We start from the raw sequence: 20,702 nt of genomic DNA on the forward strand, positions 1-20,702 counted from the left end.
TAGTTGCGCTAATTAAATAGTCTTTTGTTGTTTGCATCCAAAAAACTCTAGTGAATTTCCTGAGGAGTCTATCCAATTTTAACTTACCTAAAAGCATCAAAATATATATAACACTTACAAAAAAAAACACCTCACTAATTTAAACGCGTCTGGGTAAGTAGTCGCTTACAAGACAAAACATCATATATCTAGTATAGACATATTATAATATAATGAAACGACATTATATAAATACCAAAACTGAAAGTGTCAAAGTTTTCACAATAGGTTAAGAATACAAATGTATAAAACTAAATTGTTGTCGTCTAATGGTAAAAATTATGCATACTGTATAAACTTCTAATTTTTTTTGGTGTAATAAACTTCTAAATTTGATTTTTATTGAGAGCTCTTTGAGTTCTATTTGATCCAAATGGTATTATGTTTTAGATTTTAAGAATATTTTAGTAAATGGATTACTCGACATTCTAGTCATTTTAAAATTTTATTAGATGCTAACAAACTAGATCAGTGCTAATTATAAAATTTATATAAAATAAATATATAAATAATATAAGTTATATAAATCATGATTCTCTTACACTCATATGAGTTAACTAGCAAATGAACTATCAATTATCGTTAACGCTCATGTTCTTGTCAATCAGAGAAGATACCTCTTCTTCAACGAATAAATTCTTAATTAATTAAAGCCAAATAATTGAGATTTTAATAATAAACAATTAGAAGTTATATAGTAGTCTGTATATTGTGTTCATTACAACAGCATTGCAAAAACAAAAACAGCATTGCATATTTGGCTGTATTAGACCACATGTTAATATAATCCAAGAAAACAAAACTACGTTTGTTTAAGTTGATGGGTCAATTTTTTAATTATTGACGAATGTCTAAACATGTACAAGGAAATTGAAATAAATAGACCAATAATCAAATAACAATCCGGAAAGAGAAGTGTGGGCAAACATGACTAGAATCACTAGATGATGCATGATTATTATTTTGGTGGAGAGTCTCCCGTGACAACCTTCTCTCTCTGTCTCTCAGCTTTTTTAGGTCTTACGTTTCAATTTAAAATTTTCATTTTCATGTTTTTTTTTATGAACACATCATTTTCATGCATGCTCATGCACACACACGCGTATATAAACGTTGATACGTTCCTATATACATTTTTTTTGGTAAATGTTCCGATATACATTGTTCTGATATAACTATTTTTTTGCTTCCAATGTCATTTTCTTGTAACTTTGTTCGATGAGTTTTGTTCCCATACCATGCAGAAAATCATGTATTATTTACGGGCAACCAGACGCTTTTTAAAAAAAAATATTCCATCGGCTTATAATTTTTTTATCATAGATTAGATCGTAATTAACTAATTCATTTTTAAAGCGATAATAATGAGTCCAAAATTGTACAATACTGATATACATTATATACGCGTGTGTGTGTATTTTTGAATTAATGGTTTTATATAAGTAGAATCGTCTTTAGAATACTGTTATTGCTTCTGTTATTAATTAATGTGTTTAGAAGTTCCTAATTTTAAAATTTAGTAGTTTTATACAAAAAACTAGCATTTTGTATTTTAATCTGATCAATTATATATATAGTTGTTAATTTGTTATTCGGAAGAAAATGGCAAGTAATTCAAATGTTGCAATCTGTACGTTATATAATTGCAAAAATTAATTAAAACGTATGTTATTTATCCTTAGATTTCTTTGTTAAATAAGAAGAGAAAAGTATTAAGTATTTCATAACAAATTTGATGCCACTGTGTCAATATGTTTAGGCTCGACATGACTAACAAAAACAAAAACATATGCAAAATAATCCCCTTATAATATTATATATATATTTGCACTAAACGTCATAAAAACTTAACTTTTTGGTGATCCAGATCGATACTGGATAGTATATTTTACATTGCTGGAAAACGATGAAAATTATAAATCTCTTTTTGAGAACTGCTTATAATTCCATTTTAATGATGAAAATCAAATTATTAGTATTTTGGTTATTAAACCTTTGTGTCGTAAAAGTAAACTAGATTTTGACCCGCGCTTTTAAAACGCAGAATTTATGTTCATTAAAAATTTTGGTCAATATTTTTAAATATATAATTTATGTATTTTTATATAAAATATTTTACATATTTTTATGTACGTATTTTTATAATTTGTATATATTTGTTATGTATTTTTATGTACTTAAGTATTATTTTGGTTACGTATTTTTATAATTTGTTAGATAATCTTGTTCATATAATTTATCTAACGAAAGAAAAGTAAAAACTATAACTACATGTGTTTTGAATTAATGATTCTCATCTTTAAAGATACGTAGGAGTGTCAAAATGAGCAGTAGCTCATGAATTTGCTCAGCTCTACTCATTTTTTCACGAGCATGATTTCTATATTTTAGAATCATTTAATAAATGAGTTTAATAATCGAGCTTAAATTAGATCACGAGTTATATATATATATTATGTAAAAATAATAATTTCTATATTTATGATATTTATCTTCTAAAACTAAAATGTAAAACATACATATAAGTTTGCACCTGATCTTGGTTGTTTTGTTTTATGACCGACAACAATGATAAAATATTTTCTATCTCAGATTATTTATTTATACTTTGTTATTACTTTAACATAAAATATTTATATATGTTTTATTTTAATTTTATAATTTAAACAGATGAAAACATTGAAGATGAATTTTCTCAAGACTCTCATGAAGAATAGAGATTTGGATCATTGTATTTGCATTAATTTAATTTATATTCGGTGTTGTTTTTTTTGTATGTGTTGGTTTTTATTTAGTATTTAATATTTATATTTTGGATATTTTTAATACCTAAATTTTGAACAATATTATATAAATTATTTTATTACTATTTTATTTTATTTTTATATTAGACCACGAGTTAGCTCATTTAACTCATGATCTTGGTGATCTGAGTTCGAATTTACATATTGAAACTCATTTATTAAATGAGCTGAGCGAGCTAGCTCATGAAATAGCTGAACTTACCATGAGTTAAGCTGAATTGAGTGAGTTAGCTCATTTTGGCACCCTTAAAGATATGCAACTAAAATAATAAACTGATTTCTTTTTGCGGGTAAATCGGAAATAAATATTGGTGTCATACAATTAAATTTTTTCATATGGTCAAATTTCAATATAAATAAAACGTATGAATATTTATATTTTACCGATGACATCTAGATCCATCATATGGATATGGTCAATTTTATACTTAGTTCTAAAAACATATGCAAGATTTGCTGTTAAATGTTTTCTATGTTAGTTGATTTGGAACATGAAACCATAAAAGGAAATCTGTATATATTTTGTAAAGAGAATAGGTTAATAGAGATTATATTAATTTAATTAAGGATATTAGGATTAAAAGCTTATTTTTGATTGGTTGAATATAAAAATGAGTAAAATGACTAAAAGTTCTAATATGGAAATGGCATGTCATTGTAATTAACTTAAAAACTCAAGGGCAAAATCCTACTAAAGATTTTGCTTTAATAGTATAGATATGTTAGGTTACTTATCACACCAGATAAGATCATAAGTATAATGGTTAAGAGTTTCTCCAAAAATACTCTCTATTTTAGAGTATATAAGACTCTATATTTAAAATTTTAAGGTATCTTTTTTACAAAAATCAAAACTTTAAATCTAATTTCAAAATTATTTGTAATTTACAATATGATCTTTATATTTGTCATAATTAATATAAATCCGTAAACCTTTTATAAATAACTAGCACATATATACAAATATTATAGTAATATTAATTAATAAAATCTTACACTAAAATATAAAATTATAAATAGAAATACATAATTAAATATTAAAATACAAGCAAAATATCAAATTATTCCATAAAATTATTTATGTAGTGTTCTAACTTGGGTTACACAAAAACAAATTTGAACAATGTTTAAGAGGTTCCAGAGCTAATTTACTAGACTGTTAATGTTATTGTAATATTTAAATTTGTGTAATAATTATTTCTTCATATATATTTTTAAAAAGTTTTTTATTAAGTTTCTTTTGTTATAGTTTGTTATCTAATTCTAGTTTTAAAATATTATAAATCTTATTTGAGAATATTTCTTTAATTTATGTGTAAAATTTGAGTTTATAAAAAACAATTTGAAATAATTATGATATGTAAAAGTTTTTAAGATTAAAAAAATAAATGGTAAAATACTTAAGAATCATATGATGTGTGATTAATTATAAATACATGAAGTTTCACTCTTTAAAATTGTAAATTTGAAGTTGTTTTTTGAAGAACCAAAATTTTATATTTAAAATTATATAATTTTTTTTGGAGATGCTCTAGACAATATGTTTTTGTCTTTGGTTCACAGATATTAGGTTTCACTCTGAAACTTTTTGCAATAAAAATATAAATTAAAAAACTTGGAAAATATCAATGTCGCAGATTTGACAAAAAAATGTGAATTATAAGTTGAGACTTCTATTTTTTTTTTTGTAAAACTAAGTTGAGACTTCTATTGCGTTGAAGATTATGCGGCTTTGTGGCTGTGGCAGTAGCAAATAGGCTGACAGCAGTGGCAGACGGGTCCAAGCATGGACATGACTCTATTTATAGCTTTTTTAACTAAAGTACTTATAGTTGTTTTTGTCTGAAAATAAGTACTTATATTTGTTGCTATAGAATATTAAAATTGATAAGGAAAAGAACTAAAGGTAAAATAAAAACCTTCATGTGAAATAGTCAAAAGTTTATTCATATAACTTTAGCCATGGATTTTTATTTGGATCGGACATGGGGGGTGATTGGTTGGGCTGTACATCACTTAAAGCTAAATCAAAAATCTTACAGACAAAATGCTAAAGTAAATTTTCTACAGTTACAACCTAACCAATCATCCCCATGATCTTCTGACTACGAAAATTTTAAATAATGGATCCATTAAAAATCGTTACTTTTATCACAAGTTTCGATGAAAAATGAGACGCTGAGTAACAATTCTACCAACATTGGTATTTTTATAGACTATTATGCCGTCACGGAGAAAACGTAGAAATTATGTTGAAGAAAGGAAAACAAACTTGCATTTAAGAAAAAAATAGAGCAGGAAAAAGACACTAATTATTTTTTTTGTAAATAATTTTATCCAAAAAAGTCTGAGATATATATCTCCTCTACGTAACATGTTCAACTTGATTGTTTTATCTTTATCTTCTTATTTATTCATAACAAGAGTCTCCTATCCTTTGTCACCAGATTCGCTAAAGAACTTCCCTATATATACTCATTCACTTCTTTCCCATGTCAACAAAAAAAAACACAAACATCACATATTATACATATAAACACATAAAAAAAAGATATATAAGATGTCTTGTAATAAGAAATCATTATTATTCGGGAACAAAGTCGTAGTTGTACTTGTATTCCTCTTCTGTTTGGTTCACTCATCAGAATCACTTCGACCATTGTTTGCATGCAACCCATCAAACGGGTTAACCCGGACGCTCCGGTTCTGTCGGGTCAATGTACCGATCCACGTTAGGGTTCAAGACTTAATCGGACGTCTCACGTTGCAGGAGAAGATCCGCCTCCTCGTCAACAATGCCGCCGCTGTGCCACGCCTTGGCATTGGAGGCTATGAGTGGTGGTCCGAGGCTCTTCATGGCGTTTCCGACGTTGGTCCCGGAGCTAAGTTCGGTGGTGCTTTCCCTGGTGCCACCAGCTTCCCTCAGGTCATCACCACCGCAGCTTCTTTCAACCAGTCTCTATGGGAAGAGATCGGACGGGTGAGAATAAAGGAATAATTTTTCGTACAAAAAATAAAATAATGAAGGAAGATTTTGCTCATTAAAGAATACGCATTTTTGGAAAATAAGAATTCTGAATTTTGTGATTTCCTTACGTGAATAAACGACATCAACATCATAGCGGTCAGTACACGAGAGTTTGATTAGCGCGGGATGCTCTATGTTTTATTATGTTTATTTCTTTGAAATTTATACTTTCACATGTTATTTTTATTTGACTGTCATGAGTCTATCGAATAAGTCAGACAGGTAGGTTAGAAATTTAGAATACAAAATTCTAAACCAACAAATATATTTCAAGTACTAAACGGGAAATTTTATTTCGTTAAAGATTATATATATTACGTAGTATTCTTTAAACGAAATATGTTACGTAGTATATATATATGTTAACTATCTGCGATATTAATAATTATGTGCAAGCTAGCTATAACCAGCGAAGGAAAAATATACTTTTGTTAACTTATGGTGTTTATATACGGAGAAATATAATTTCTTTCAATATAAATCAAAGGTGTGTTGTGGAGACATATATTAACTAAACTTGGCATGATTTAAATCAATTATAAGGTGGTGTCTGATGAGGCAAGAGCTATGTACAATGGAGGCGTGGCCGGTTTGACGTATTGGAGCCCAAATGTGAATATACTGAGGGATCCACGGTGGGGTCGAGGCCAGGAAACTCCCGGAGAGGATCCTGTCGTGGCCGGAAAATACGCAGCCAGCTACGTCAGGGGACTTCAGGGTAACGGCGCCGGTAACCGCCTCAAAGTCGCCGCATGTTGCAAACATTACACAGCTTATGATCTTGATAATTGGAATGGCGTCGACCGTTTCCATTTCAACGCCAAGGTAAACTTTACACATCTAATCTTTTCTAACGACACATCTAACGATTGAGTCTCTATTTTTCTTACAACTTAATGGTTTGTTATTTACTAAAACTTCAGTAGTTTCTTTTAAAAAATATAAACGAAATAATGAATGAGCAAAACAAATATTGAATTTTCTGCTGAAACATTTACTTTCTAAAAATAAAGTGGCTACTTTATATCGTTTTCAATTGCCTATAGCTCCACGTAACGAATTGAATGTGACTGGATACGCTTTCTTGCAAGGCTTATCATCTTTTATCTTGTTTCGTGATCAGTTTCGTTAGACCTCAGAAAATAGCTTATATCTAGATATATTGCAATCGTTAGTCGTTAGTTATTTATAGTTCCGTGGAATATGCGTCACTTCGTAATCTTCCAAAAGACTTTTTCATCCGCCTGAACTGAATTTTATCATCAAATGGGTAAACATGCGTGTCACTGTCGGACACAAACAAAGCACTTCCCTAACATTATATACCAGCTAAGCCAATAGGCAGTGTGACTTCGAGTGATGTGGCATATGCGTAGTCTTGTGTTTATAGTGGTGGAGAATCTTATCCTTATTGGTCATGTGGACCAACTAGGACCAGCCTCCTTGACTTTTTTCTTGTTCTTCCAAATATATACTTTAAATTATATTTATATATCATAACAAAAGAAAAGATTCGTTTCTCTAGCTTAATAATAATAATTCAAAACATAATAACATGCTTTGCTAATTTAGCTAGATAGCTGATAATTTAATTATTTTATACGTTTTTGATTCATTTAGGTCAGCAAACAAGATTTAGAGGACACGTACAATGTGCCATTCAAATCTTGTGTTTACGAGGGAAAGGTCGCGAGTGTTATGTGCTCATACAACCAAGTCAATGGAAAGCCAACTTGTGCTGATGAAAATCTCTTAAAGAACACCATTCGTGGTCAATGGCGCCTCAACGGGTAAGATTAAAAGTTGTCATAATCAACGGCTCAGATTTATTTGATACCTCTTTTCATTCATCAGCTCAATAATAATGCATGCAGGTACATCGTGTCAGATTGTGACTCCGTTGATGTTTTCTTTAACCAACAACACTATACCAAAACTCCGGAGGAAGCAGCTGCCGCGTCCATTAAAGCCGGTGAGTTGTTTTCCACGCTAATGTTTAAATTCACAAGAACCGTTGATCACTTTGATGACAAAAGATATCATGTCGTTTTGCAGGTTTGGATTTGGACTGCGGGCCGTTTCTGGCGATCTTCACGGAAGGAGCTGTGAAGAAGGGATTATTGACGGAGTACGACGTTAATTTAGCACTTGCTAATACCATAACGGTCCAGATGAGACTTGGTATGTTTGATGGCAATCTTGGGCCGTATGCTAATCTTGGGCCTAGAGATGTCTGTACTCTAGCCCATAGACATTTAGCTCTTGAAGCGGCCCATCAAGGAATTGTGCTTCTCAAAAACTCTGGTCGTTCTCTTCCACTCTCCCCTAGGCGTCACCGCACCGTTGCCGTGATCGGACCCAACTCCGACGTCACTGAGACCATGATCGGAAACTATGCAGGTAGATAAGATATTCCAACAAAAATAATTCGACATACATATTATTTATCAATAACAAAGTTTTGAGTACATTTTTATTTTGACAGGGAAAGCTTGTACCTATACGACACCGTTACAAGGAATCTCAAGATATGCGAGAACACTTCACCAAGCTGGTTGTGCCGGCGTGGCTTGCCGAGGGAACCAAGGATTTGGTGCGGCAGAGGCGGCTGCACGTGAAGCAGATGCGACGGTTCTTGTGATGGGATTGGACCAGTCGATAGAGGCCGAGACACGAGATCGAACCGGGTTGTTGTTACCAGGTTACCAACAAGAGCTCGTTACACGAGTGGCTCAAGCTTCTAAAGGTCCAGTCATTCTGGTCCTTATGAGTGGTGGCCCCATCGATGTTTCCTTTGCTAAGAACAATCCACGTGTTGCTGCCATCATCTGGGCCGGGTATCCGGGTCAAGCTGGTGGAGCTGCCATCGCCAATATAATCTTCGGTGCTGTTAACCCTGGTACGTCCTTATCAAGTTACATAAAATTATGATTTATATTAGTAAAAATTAGTTTTATCACATATCCGAACTAAAATATCATATTTAACAGCTAAAATTAAATAATGTGTGCATCTTTTGATAGGAGGGAAGCTACCTATGACATGGTATCCACAAGATTACGTAGCAAAAGTGCCAATGACGATAATGGCTATGAGAGCATATGGAAATTACCCAGGAAGAACCTACAGATTTTACAAAGGTCCAGTGGTGTTTCCATTTGGGTTCGGTTTAAGTTACACCACCTTCACTCATAGTTTGGCCCAAAACCCATTAGCCCAACTATCAGTTTCATCCTACAAACTCAACTCTGCCATTTTCAACTCCTCATCTAACTCTATCAAAGTGTCTCATGCCAACTGTGGAACGTTTCCAAAAGTGCCTCTCCATGTTGAAGTATCAAACACAGGTGAATTTGACGGAACCCACACGGTGTTCGTCTTTGCCGAGCCGCCGAAAAACGGGATAAAAGGATTGGGTGTGAACAAACAATTGATAGCGTTTGAGAAGGTTCATGTCACGGCAGGAGCAAAACGGACCGTTCAAGTCGATGTTGATGCTTGCAAGCATCTTGGTGTAGTAGATGAGTATGGAAGGAGGAGAATCCCAATGGGTGAACATAAATTGCATATCGGTGATCTTAAACATACTATTTTGGTCCAACCGCAACTTTAAAAGAGCCATACAAAAAAGAAGCAACAAATAAGGAAACGAAGTGGAGTGTTTCCTTTTATTTATATGTTACATTATATATAGAGAGATAGGTTATTTTCTTGAGAAATTACTCAAGAAATGGTCCAATCCGAAAAGAAGCACCAAAGGGTTGCTTCTTGGATTTGTATGTTTTATTTCTTCTATTTTTTCGTCATCAATTGTCAATGTTACTGTAACTTGTGGCTCCCAAAATAAGAAAGAGGGGCCCTTGTAAAATGTTGAAACTAAGAAAAAAAATGAAGATAATGATAATTTGATATATACAGTATTTCTTTGTTTTTCTTCTCTCTCTATGGTGTTGTATGCGTGAATAATTAGCAGTATTTTTGCAGATTAGTGTTACATGCTGTGATCATGTTGGTGTGAGGTGGTAGCATTGGCGGATCTAGAAATAACTTTTATTCGGGATAAAATTATAAAACATGGTTTAATACTTATATAAATTTGAACTATCAAGTGCATTGTAAGAAATCAGTCAAAAATACACCAATTTATAAAATTCATGGTGGGCAGCTGCTCTCCCACCCTTCATGTAGCTTCGCCTCTAGGAAGAATTGACCAATGTGACCATAGCTTTGTGGTAGGTAACTTAACGTTCGAAACAACAAAGCCTTGAGTTCGAATATTGGTCATCACTACCCTCCTCTGTTTCTTCCAATAATTATTTGATTTAACATTAGTGGCAAATGCCATCTCTTTTTAAACAAAAAAAAACTGTTGGTGTGGTGGATGGAATTTTAAAAAGTGTTTTTATTCGTATCTGAGTTTTAGGTTTGGTTTGAATAATAGGTTTCGAGATCCTTCCTTTGGCTATAGCAAACAACTTATTTCGTGTCTCGTCTTGAGATTACTTTTTAGGTTTGATTTTTCTTCTTCTTCTTCTTCCAAATATGGTTTATTTTCATGTCAGCCAATAAATGGTTTAAAATAGGCGAAGTAAAAACGCAAAAAGAGGAGGTTGGTGACTTGTACTCAACTGCTACAAAATTCTCCTCTGTATTTTTGACCCTCTCTATACTAGACTAAACTCTACTTACTTGCACCACAAGTCTTGAAATTGTCGATAGACGCCTAAATAGATGTATGTAACTATATAAAATGATTTATACTAGTATCTTCTTGTGATCTCTAAAAATGGCGTTGTCACACATGATAGACCTCCGGATATCGGTTACCCTTGTTGTTGTTTTCTTCCTTTTAACTACATTTCCAGGTTTGTTGTTCATTTTACACACCCACATATGTTACTTCTGCCAAAAGTAGGCTTTCATTACTCTTTATCTAAATTTTATAGGTATCGCTTACGGTGACGAAGACGATTCAGAAGGAGGTGGAGGTGGCGGGCCAGGGTTTGGCGGTGGTGGCACAGGTGTGGGAGGCGGAGGGATAGGCGGTGGCGGGCCAGGATTTGGCGGTGGTGGAACAGGTGTGGGAGGTGGAGGGATAGGCGGTGGTGGCACCGGTGTGGGAGGTGGTGGTACTGGATTTAGCGGTGGAGGGACGGGTTTAGGTGGAGGAGGATTGGGTGGCAGTAGCGGTGGAGGGACAGGTTTTGGAGGAGGAGGACTAGGCGGCGGCGGAGGGACAGGTTTTGGAGGAGGAGGACTAGGTGGCGGCGGTTTAGGTGGGAACGATCCACCGGAGATAGTTGCGAAAGCTTTGGAATGCTTAAATGAGAAACACGTAATATGTTTTACTTGCGACACAAGAATCTGCTACCTTAAATATAAATTTAAAAGCACATTTCGAGTTCTAACTAAGTTATTCTAAGCTGGTTTGTATATGATCAGTTCAGTTTATCTAGATTGAGAATATTCCTAAAGAATGTTCAAAAATTGTTAGGCGTTAATCAGATGTTTAATAGGAAATTAAGCCGCTTAAACCGAGTTTTAGAACACCGCTTTTAAATCAGTTTTGATTGACTGAAAAATTAGATAACAACTCTAATGTTACAATATTTACATCTCACTCTTGAATATTTCAATTGATTATAATTTTTTCACTCAAAACTCCCCAAATGAAATGCAGATCTACAGAGAATGCGAGGATGCATGGAGGCTAACTTTAAACGGAGACCTGAACATTCCGGTGGCGAGGGCGGATGAGTTCTGCGAGGGACCATGCTTCTCCGAAACACATTTGGCTTTGAATTGCATTGATGAGATTGTTCACCACTTCAGATTCTTCAACAGAGCCACCGTTTACAACATCCGTGAAACCCTCAAGTCCGGCTGCAGCTACGGACCTGAACGAGGTTTTGATTCCAGAGACCATTTCTTGATCTGGTCTAGACTGGTTCTTTTGTTTCTTGTTTTAAATGTTGAGTTCAAATTTGCATGCAGGCATTTTCAACGTTCTAGAGCACATCGAAGATGAAGAAGAAAATGGAAATGAGAGAATGAAGGCAAGGTCTGGACCGTTGCTTGGGACTGTGTTGTTCATCATTGCCTTGCTTCTTTAAGAGCTGTCTTAATGTTTAATCTTTAGCTATTATCTTATAGATGTTGCTTATTTGACAATTACAATATATATAAATCGATCTCTTTGTATCTACGGAGAGACTATCTAATCGAGGAGTACGTTTATATATAGTTTTTTCTTTCTTGTTTAAGAAAAACAAAATTTGTGTTGTTTGTATAAAAGATATTTTACGAAAAGCCAGTTTAGTGTTGTGACTAGTTTTGTAGGTTCATAGTCATTTTATTACTTCAAAATTAAACATATTAAGGAATTGGATTATTTAAAAGTCGTCAAGTTTCCAACAGTTGGATCTACCATTCTCTCCAATTGTGCTAAGCTTTGAAAAGAATTATCATATGCTGATCCATTATAGTATATGAATATAATTTAGCTCTACTAACAAAATAGTGAAAAAATAGGTCTAGATCTTCTTGTGTGTGTGTGTGTGTGTAAGAGAATATACCGTTTCTCAGTATTATAATATCGAACGCATATTCGCTTTTATTAATTTGGAGCAGCTAGACAGTCACTTGAATCTAAAGTACAATTTGATTGGCTATGGGTTAAAGTCTTAAAGATCCAACTTCTGTCCGCCTTTAAATTTTCATATGATCATGATGCGTTTCACACAAATACCGATTGTAATATTGTACCAACGTTTTCTCCCTTTTTGGTAAATCGTGTGAACGGTAACTTTAATTTGCTTTAAGCTAATTGTGGTAAAATATCCAAGTATGTTTTTCATTCTCTTCTTAATCTATATACGCATAATCGTATTTGTTCATATCATAGTGAATCTTTGGGTGCTTATTTACCTTATTATAATTTGTCTTTTTAATGATGGACACAAAATGAATCCAAAATTGATAATTTTGTGTGTCCTTAAATCTCAACTAATACAAATCCCATGATCCTAGTTTCGCAGGATATACAATTAATTCAATCAAAACGTGATCAAGTTGATCGCACAATGTAAACAAATTACAATTAGTGCAATTAATGTTTTTTGGTGAATAAGTCGATTGCCTTGGCCATTGCATAATATGATTTATTTCTAATTGTGCGTTTTACATCTCTAAAAATATGATTTCTTTTATGAGTTTTTTTTCTGAACATTTCTGATGAGTATACTAATACTATAACACAAAAGAGAACATACAAATTAGAGTTCCACAAATCATAAACATTTTAGTTGTCTTGTTTTGTCTTTCTAATTGAAAGTTTCCTTTTAAGATTTTTAAAATACAAGAAAGAAATCATATATTTTGTTCGTCATGAAAAGATAAATTATTTCTAAGACAAAACAATTTTGCTTTCTGGAGCTATGCAGTACAACTGTACAAGTGTATATGATATATGGTTACATGAAGGACATGTCGATGAATGAAAATAGGTAGGGTTATTGATTGCTCAAGTGCTCATATGCAAGACAAAGCGTATTTATGTCAAAGCTCGGATTTATGTAAGTTGGTGAGAGGATCGCAGGATCCTTATGGACCTGCATGGCTATTACAGTAACCTCTCTCTTTACACATCTTATTTATGCAAACGGACCCTTACATATGGACCCAAATTAAATTTATATACAATATTTTTTTTGACTAATTTATACACAATAATTTCGACAAATATACTACAAAACAAAAATAGTAAAATAATATATGTATGTATTATAATATTTAGAAACCTGCGCATACTCTATACTATGATATCCTGGTGGTCTAAATTTTTCCCTAGAATTAGTGTTCATGGAAATTATGTAATAATAAAGTTGTCGCGTGTTCTAAACAATTTATATTCAGGAGAATTGTTCTTCTAGTCATGCAAAAGAAATGGTGAGACGTAAGTTGTAGAACTTAGTGAAATAATAAAAAATATGTCCCATGCATATCCAGTAAAATAGTAATATAATTTTTTTATCAAACAAAAAAATATTTTATTGAAATGAAAATCGGTGAGCATTTAATAGATTGGATTGTTTTATGAATATGAAATTATATTATATTTTTAGCAAAAAAAAATGTAGAGGTGAAGGGAGAGAGAAATAAGGAACTAAAAGTGAGAGACAAGGACAAAAAGAATTTAGAGCAGTGCCTTAAATGGCAAAGCTTTTGCTCGTTGTAACTAAAGAGACTCGTGATGTCTACGTGACTGGCTCATATATAATGTCATCCTTTGCCATTCACTCTTCTACATTCAATATTTGTTTTTCTGTTTGATAAATTACGGCCAAAGAGAATTTTATTTTAACTCAAAATGCGTCATTAGTTTTAATTTTTCACAGTTATGTATTGAGTTTTTTTCTAAAGTAATTATTTGTGAGTTGACGAGAAAAATGAAAATGGAATGTGTAAAGCACAACTCAAATGAACTATTCGATTAAACTATATGCATATAGTATATGATTTTAAAAGTTTTCCACTGACATCTCTTTTGTTTTCTGTGTCACGGAAGAATCATATGTTTTATCGTTTGTTTCCAGAAGTCTGTAAGCTGAGCTGCTAAAGAAAGAACCAATGGAAGAAGAAAAAGATCGGCAAATATAGGAACACGTACGTACGATTAACACCAAACTGAAAAAGTATAAGCAGTACATATGGACCAAAAGCTCAAGAAAGTCGTTGGAATTCACCTACTTTCTGGATGGTACAAGAATTAACAGATCCATATGTAACCATTATTCAACAGTTAAAGCAACAAACAATTATGGCCTACCACAAATCAATACATGCCCACTCATGAATATGGTCCAAGATCTTCCACATAAACGTCTTCATATAAACATAGCCATTCTCGCCGACTCTACTAGCCATAGACGTGTTTGTTCCATTGACTCTTGTTCAAATTTTATACGGTATTGCACTAATGTTGTTTGTCCTCCTACCAATTTCTTATTTGGATCCCTATACATAAAACGGTTTTATATTTGTACACACTGATTTATTATACTCCATGAACAGTATTTAACTTAAACAAATGAAGTAAGACCTCTTGTAGAGATTTGTACTTAGCGCTTCAAGACACATTCATTAAATGCATATACAAGTAGGTGTATTCATACAGCTACATTACATGTACATGTATATGCAAGTACGTATGTAGGTATAAATATCTTGTAAGCACGGAAAAGGGTAGAAAGAGGGACCAAAGGTTAGAAGAAGAGGTACGTGGTGCGATAGTTTTGATGATGTACACATTACATAACTTTTAATTCCACCGCAACGTGGTTCATTCCTTCACCGATCCTACGTCGTTTTCAAACCTTAACTCTCTCTTTCCATTTGTCTACTCTCTATATTAATCACCTGGGGTTTCTCCCATTCACTCACTCACCTTCTCTCACTCAAGGGTCCAAAAAGTGTTTTTCTCTTTTGTGTTCTTCTCTTTTCTCTTTTTTGAGAGAAGAGATGGGAAGGGCTCCTTGTTGTGAGAAGATAGGACTCAAGAGAGGGAGATGGACTGCCGAGGAAGATGAGATCCTCACTAACTATATCCAAACCAATGGGGAAGGTTCTTGGCGGTCTTTGCCTAAGAAAGCTGGTATGTTTATCTTCAAATGTGCAGTTTTTCTTTTCTTTTTCTAATCATGATCCATATATACATAAAGCAGTTAAGCGTTTAAATGTTAACATTCTAGAAACACAAGTTTTCAAATTAGTATACAAGCTAGTTACCATGACGTTTTCTTTTTTCAGTTTTACTTGTTTCTTGCATTATAACTTGGAAAATATACTCTAAATGATGCCTTCAGTAAAAAAAAAAAACTCTAAATGAAAGTACGTTATTGATACATAGAAAATAAAATCACACTGTTTTTAGTTTACACATGGTCTAATAACAATTAAAAATGTGAAGGATTGTTGAGATGTGGAAAGAGCTGTAGACTAAGGTGGATAAACTATTTGAGAAGGGACTTGAAAAGAGGAAATATTACAGCCGAGGAAGAAGAAACCATCGTCAAGTTGCATTCCCTTCTCGGCAACAGGTCATAATCCATTTTATTGCACGTCACATCGTTCGCAGATTTACATGTTACACAATTTATACGTAATTCAGAATTTCTTCTTGTATTACAATTTTGCCACTCTGACTAGTGACTGTAAGTCTGTAAGGCGAGGTCGGTACAGTACAACATGTATTGTCAACTTAAAAAAGTGGTCTGACAAGTCTCCGGTCCAATTGTTCAAAAATAAAAAAATGAGAAGAACGGAGTGATTAAGATGATTAAATGTACTGTCCTGAATCTTGTGACTATCATAACAATGCAGCGGTAGATCGCTCATGGAGCGGTCCAACCTATCTATAGAAAATAAAAAGTAAATCCATTAAAAAAATCTTAAGTAAATCCATCCATTAAAAACATATATAACCAATTTAACTTTTATCATAAGAAGCATTGGCATTATGCTGCTGTAGATCTAACTAAATTGATTGCTCTAGTTAACCTTGTCTCATGTGTGACCGCCATGAATACTCTCTTACCACTGTCAATGGTTAGCCGTTGTTTCTGTTTGTTTTTTTTTTTTTTTGCTAAATAGGTTAGTCGTTGTTGGAACGGTCCAACCTTTTATAAAGAAAATAATTTATGTGTGTAATTTATGCACACACATAACTAACTATATACCTTATACTAGGTGTTTTGATTGCACATGCGAACAGGGCCGTCTCAAATTTTTTTTGGACCCTGTTCAAAAAATATTAACATTATATTTAAAATATAATAAAATAATTTAATAAATTAATAATTTTATTTATATATGTTTAACATTTTTTATAAATTATAAATTAGTGAGTACTATATCTAATTTTTGAAATTTTAGACCATAATTTATGCATATATTGTTAAAAAAAATTTTAAAATTTTATTTTTAATATTCGGACCCTATTCGATCGCTCCAGTTGCACGTGCTGTTAGACTGCCCTGCATGCGGACATAAACTTCTTATCAATACTTATTAGTTTATGTTTTATTAATTTAAAACTAACATAATAAATTATTATTTATGGTTTTAAATAGTTAAATCAAACATCAAAGTATTTATATATGTCAAATATTTTTTTTATCAAAATATATACTTACTATTGTGTTAATTTTTTTTAAAACACTCATATCTTAGAAATAGTTTAGAAATATATTTATATAATTTTTTTGCTTGACTAATATTTAATTATCAATTGTTTTTTTTATCTTAATTTTTTTTTAACTTTTATAATAAAATATTATTTTCAGATAGCAACACAATATATATAAGAATAATCTTATTTTTATAATTCTATTATATTATTTTATAATCAATAATTTAATGTAACATATAACATGTAAACTTTATACTATTAAAATAAAAATCATTTTTAATTATATATAAAATTCAGGAAAGATATTGTTTAAAATTCGTTTTTAATATAACATAGAAATTTAATATTATTAACATTAGTTTTTAATTATATACAAGATTCATTAAGGATAATTTTAAATTAATATATTAATGACTCAGTTAATAACAAATAATAAATTAATGATTTAGCTAAAAACCTAATAAAAATATGACAAGTAAGCAAAATTACCTAAAATCATGGAGAACATGACAAATAAGCAAAATCACTTTATAAATAATAGTATAGATATATTATGAGTTAATAAAAATGTATTATCTTTTGATAAAAAAAAAGTTATTATCTGTATAAGTTGTGAGAAAAATTTGGTATTCTTTGTGCTTAACTTTTTGATTTGTGTAGATGGTCGCATATTGCAACACATCTACCAGGAAGAACAGACAACGAAATTAAAAACTATTGGAATTCACATCTCAGCCGCAAAATCTATGCCTTCACTACCGTCACCGGGGATGAGCACAGTCTAAAGGTTGACGATTTAGTCCTGAATAAATCTTCTTCTTCTTCCTTGGGAGCCAAGAACACGAACAAGACCAAGAAGAAGAAAGGAAGAACTAGTAGGTCATCCATGAAGAAACACAAGCAAATGGTGACGGCCTCACAATGTCTCCCACAACCTAAAGAGTTAGAGAGTGAGATCAGTGAGGGATGGAACAGCGGGAACTACGAAGGAAAGTCGTTGGGAGCGTATGAATGGTTGGATGGTGAGATAGAGCGGCTCATGAGTAGTTTCGTCTGGGAATGTGCTAGTGAAGAGGCTGTGATTAGCATGAATGATGATGACCCTGATCAGAACAAGGTGTGTGAGAGCGGGGACAATATTAGTTGTTGTGTGGATTTGTTTGAGGAAGAACAGGGAAAGCTTGGTAGCCTACACGTTGATCAAGACATGAATATTGAAAAAGAAAGAGGAGAGAGTATTTTGAGTTCGAATTCAAATGAAAGTGGTGATAAAGACTGGTGGGTTGGTCTATGTGATTCTTCAGAAGTTGGATTTGGGATTAATGATGAGTTGCTTGGTTGGGAGTTTCAAGGTGGTTTGACTTGTCAAACTGATGATCTCTGGGATCTCTCAGATTTTGGAGAAATACAGCAATTGGATAGCATATGAGACTGTGTATAACCCGAAAAAACATCGATTTTTTATTGTAAAGTCTAGTGTTTTGTTTGGTTATAGTGGGTCTTGAGGTTGTGTATTAGCTGTTCGAGTGTGTTAAGGGAGTTAATTAGGATATATAGCCTCTAGTTTAGACCAGTTTGAAGCACATTATGTTTGTTTTGTCGTGACTATTATCGTTGTTGTTTGTAGTGTTTGGTTTGTTTGTTGTTAGAGCATGTTCATTGCAATAACCCCTAAGTGGGCTCTTAACCAATATATTAGTATTTAAAGTAAGTTAAGAGCTTATGCTAAGAACCACCTAATTTTTAGTCCTCCAATGCTAGGTTCTTAAGTTAAAAGTTCTTTTTGATCAAAAAAAAAAAGTTAAAAGTTCTTAAAAAAAACAGAGAATCCATTACAGAGAATCAAACACGATAGACACAAACATGAATTTTAATACTTCTGAAAAACAGAGAATCCATTACATGAGAAACATAGAATTCATTACAACAAACACATAGAGAAACTTAAACTTCTAAACGGAATACAACAAACAACACAGAAAGGAACTTAAACATAGATGACATAAACTTAAACAGACAACAAGTCATCAAACTTAACAGTAACAGTCTGTATATAAACATTCATATTGAATAAAAACTATGAAAGCTATCCCAAAGTGAAGATGCTGTGACTAACCTGTCTTCTGCAAAGTACACATGTCTACGGCTTGGCTGGTCCTCAGTACATTGCACTATCATGAGCTCTTCGGCATTGTACTTATTTATCTCTTCCCTGAAACAAAAACAAAGAGTAGGAGAATCTGTAATCTGCTAGTCAAGCTGGTTTTAATGTCACAGCCCTTAAACCAACAAATGTCTAAGAGGAAGCTATGCCTCGAACACTATCTAAGGGTTAAACCTTGTTATTGTCTTCTTGCGAGAATTTGCAAGAATCATGTTCAAGGGCAAGCAAATTCAATTCCTCTAATGCATTGAAACTGTGTCAAGATCACAACAATTACAATAGATGCTACAAGCTTCAACAAACGAAACTGAAGATTACAGATTCATAAAGGCAATCAAAGGACTTAAAGTTCTCATTTTTCATCATTTAAAGTTCTCATATCATCATCCTACATTTCTGGTTCGAACCTGGACGACGTCCTCGACACGATCGTTGCAGCAGTGAGCTTGGGGCTCACGGTGACCTTCCGGTAAACCCCACGGGCTCTCTCTCCTCGGCACTGGCCTCGTCTCGCTCATCCATTCACTTTTGTAAATGGGTTCCACCGAGAGACTCCGTCGACGAGCCGAGCACTGACGATCATCGAGGAGAGCGGAGACTTCGACGATTCTTCTTCTCCCAAAATCGGATCTCCAATCCCCCTCCTTCACGTGTTAAGCAAGAGTCGATTCTTTAAACCCTTAACAAAGAGCTGATTCTTAATTAATTTGCCTTTTATCTTTTCTTTTAATTATAAAAAATACTAAGTAATCCACTTAAAGACCTGCAATGCACATACTCTTAGGTTCTACTGGTAATATTGTGAAATAATAATGAATATTTTGAAGATATTTGTCACCTGACAGTGTTAATATAAGTGTAATAGATAACAAATATTTTATTTAGATCCAAACCAAAGAAAATATAGTTTTTATGTACCTGAGAAGTTAAAAGAGGCATGTTCTCTCTTGGTGTCAAGATTATATAATTTGCCATAGAATTTTTTACTCTCTGACACACTTTATGTCTTTGGATTTACAGTCGAGGACACTTACTACATGTGACAACCTTTCTTTCTAGTCAATGTCTTTCATGCCCTTATGTCTTTGGAAAGTAAAAAAAAATTCAAACCAATCAGAACTTATCGGTTTACCTAATGTACCAACCCCTCTCTAATTCTAACTCACAATCTTATTTTCTTATTCTAAAATCGCAGCCTCTCTAAAAACATTCCTTTTGCGGTGATTTTTTAGAATCCTAGATTTGATTCTTCACTCTCTCCTTCCATTCTTACCTTCGTAACACCGCCAAGCTCTTGCTTCTGAATCAATCCGTCTCTGTCAGTCTTCTCAGTCTTCCATTGTCGCCTCCGTAACCCCGCCGCTCTCACGAATCAACACCACCGTTCTCGGTCCCTCCGGTTCAAATCATGCAAGGTTTGTTTCTTCCTAATCTACACTTTATATGTTCAGATCCAGTACTATATGTCTCTACAACATG

General features: G+C 32.9%; 3 protein-coding genes and 1 long non-coding RNA gene across 4 annotated transcripts; 3 read left to right on the plus strand and 1 right to left on the minus strand.

Moving 5' to 3' along the window:
• Positions 1-5,233: 5,233 nt before the first annotated feature.
• LOC106348810 (beta-D-xylosidase 1) lies at positions 5,234-9,791 on the plus strand. Its single transcript, XM_013788624.3, has 7 exons — positions 5,234-5,823; positions 6,415-6,696; positions 7,492-7,661; positions 7,746-7,843; positions 7,927-8,271; positions 8,357-8,770; positions 8,895-9,791. Exons 1-7 carry the CDS (start codon positions 5,404-5,406, stop codon positions 9,482-9,484), a joined length of 2,319 nt encoding a protein of 772 aa, XP_013644078.1. The 5' UTR covers positions 5,234-5,403; the 3' UTR covers positions 9,485-9,791.
• Positions 9,792-10,034: 243 nt separating this feature from the next.
• LOC106352214 (trihydrophobin-like) lies at positions 10,035-13,588 on the plus strand. Its single transcript, XM_013791881.3, has 4 exons — positions 10,035-10,736; positions 10,818-11,206; positions 11,552-11,777; positions 11,866-13,588. The coding sequence occupies exons 1-4, from the start codon at positions 10,658-10,660 to the stop codon at positions 11,982-11,984; spliced, it is 813 nt and encodes a 270-aa protein (XP_013647335.2). The 5' UTR covers positions 10,035-10,657; the 3' UTR covers positions 11,985-13,588.
• A 1,538-nt stretch (positions 13,589-15,126) lies between these two features.
• LOC106348872 (transcription factor MYB111-like) lies at positions 15,127-18,775 on the plus strand. Its single transcript, XM_048735234.1, has 3 exons — positions 15,127-15,523; positions 15,839-15,968; positions 17,720-18,775. Exons 1-3 carry the CDS (start codon positions 15,391-15,393, stop codon positions 18,486-18,488), a joined length of 1,032 nt encoding a protein of 343 aa, XP_048591191.1. The 5' UTR covers positions 15,127-15,390; the 3' UTR covers positions 18,489-18,775.
• Positions 18,776-18,913: 138 nt separating this feature from the next.
• Positions 18,914-19,957, minus strand: LOC106352215. The gene is made up of 2 exons (XR_001271553.3): positions 19,631-19,957; positions 18,914-19,271 (listed from the first exon to the last, which is right to left on the minus strand). It is a non-coding gene; the product is annotated as an uncharacterized LOC106352215 (long non-coding RNA).
• Between the last annotated feature and the right edge of the window lie 745 nt (positions 19,958-20,702).

The sequence above is a fragment of the Brassica napus genome, chromosome A6 (genome assembly GCF_020379485.1).
Source record: "Brassica napus cultivar Da-Ae chromosome A6, Da-Ae, whole genome shotgun sequence".
Classification (NCBI taxonomy): Eukaryota; Viridiplantae; Streptophyta; class Magnoliopsida; order Brassicales; family Brassicaceae; genus Brassica; species Brassica napus.

Bases quoted from the DNA above. Each gene is read 5' to 3' on its own strand.
- LOC106348810 (XM_013788624.3), top strand. From the start codon at position 5,404: ATGTCTTGTAATAAGAAATCATTATTATTCGGGAACAAAGTCGTAGTT. The intron at 8,272-8,356 runs GTAGATAAGATA...TTATTTTGACAG, and splicing joins CATGATCGGAAACTATGCAG to GGAAAGCTTGTACCTATACG. The intron at 8,771-8,894 runs GTACGTCCTTAT...ATCTTTTGATAG, and splicing joins CTTCGGTGCTGTTAACCCTG to GAGGGAAGCTACCTATGACA.
- LOC106352214 (XM_013791881.3), top strand. From the start codon at position 10,658: ATGGCGTTGTCACACATGATAGACCTCCGGATATCGGTTACCCTTGTT. The intron at 10,737-10,817 runs GTTTGTTGTTCA...TAAATTTTATAG, and splicing joins CCTTTTAACTACATTTCCAG to GTATCGCTTACGGTGACGAA. The intron at 11,207-11,551 runs GTAATATGTTTT...AATGAAATGCAG, and splicing joins AATGCTTAAATGAGAAACAC to ATCTACAGAGAATGCGAGGA.
- LOC106348872 (XM_048735234.1), top strand. From the start codon at position 15,391: ATGGGAAGGGCTCCTTGTTGTGAGAAGATAGGACTCAAGAGAGGGAGA. The intron at 15,524-15,838 runs GTATGTTTATCT...AAAAATGTGAAG, and splicing joins GTCTTTGCCTAAGAAAGCTG to GATTGTTGAGATGTGGAAAG. The intron at 15,969-17,719 runs GTCATAATCCAT...TGATTTGTGTAG, and splicing joins CATTCCCTTCTCGGCAACAG to ATGGTCGCATATTGCAACAC.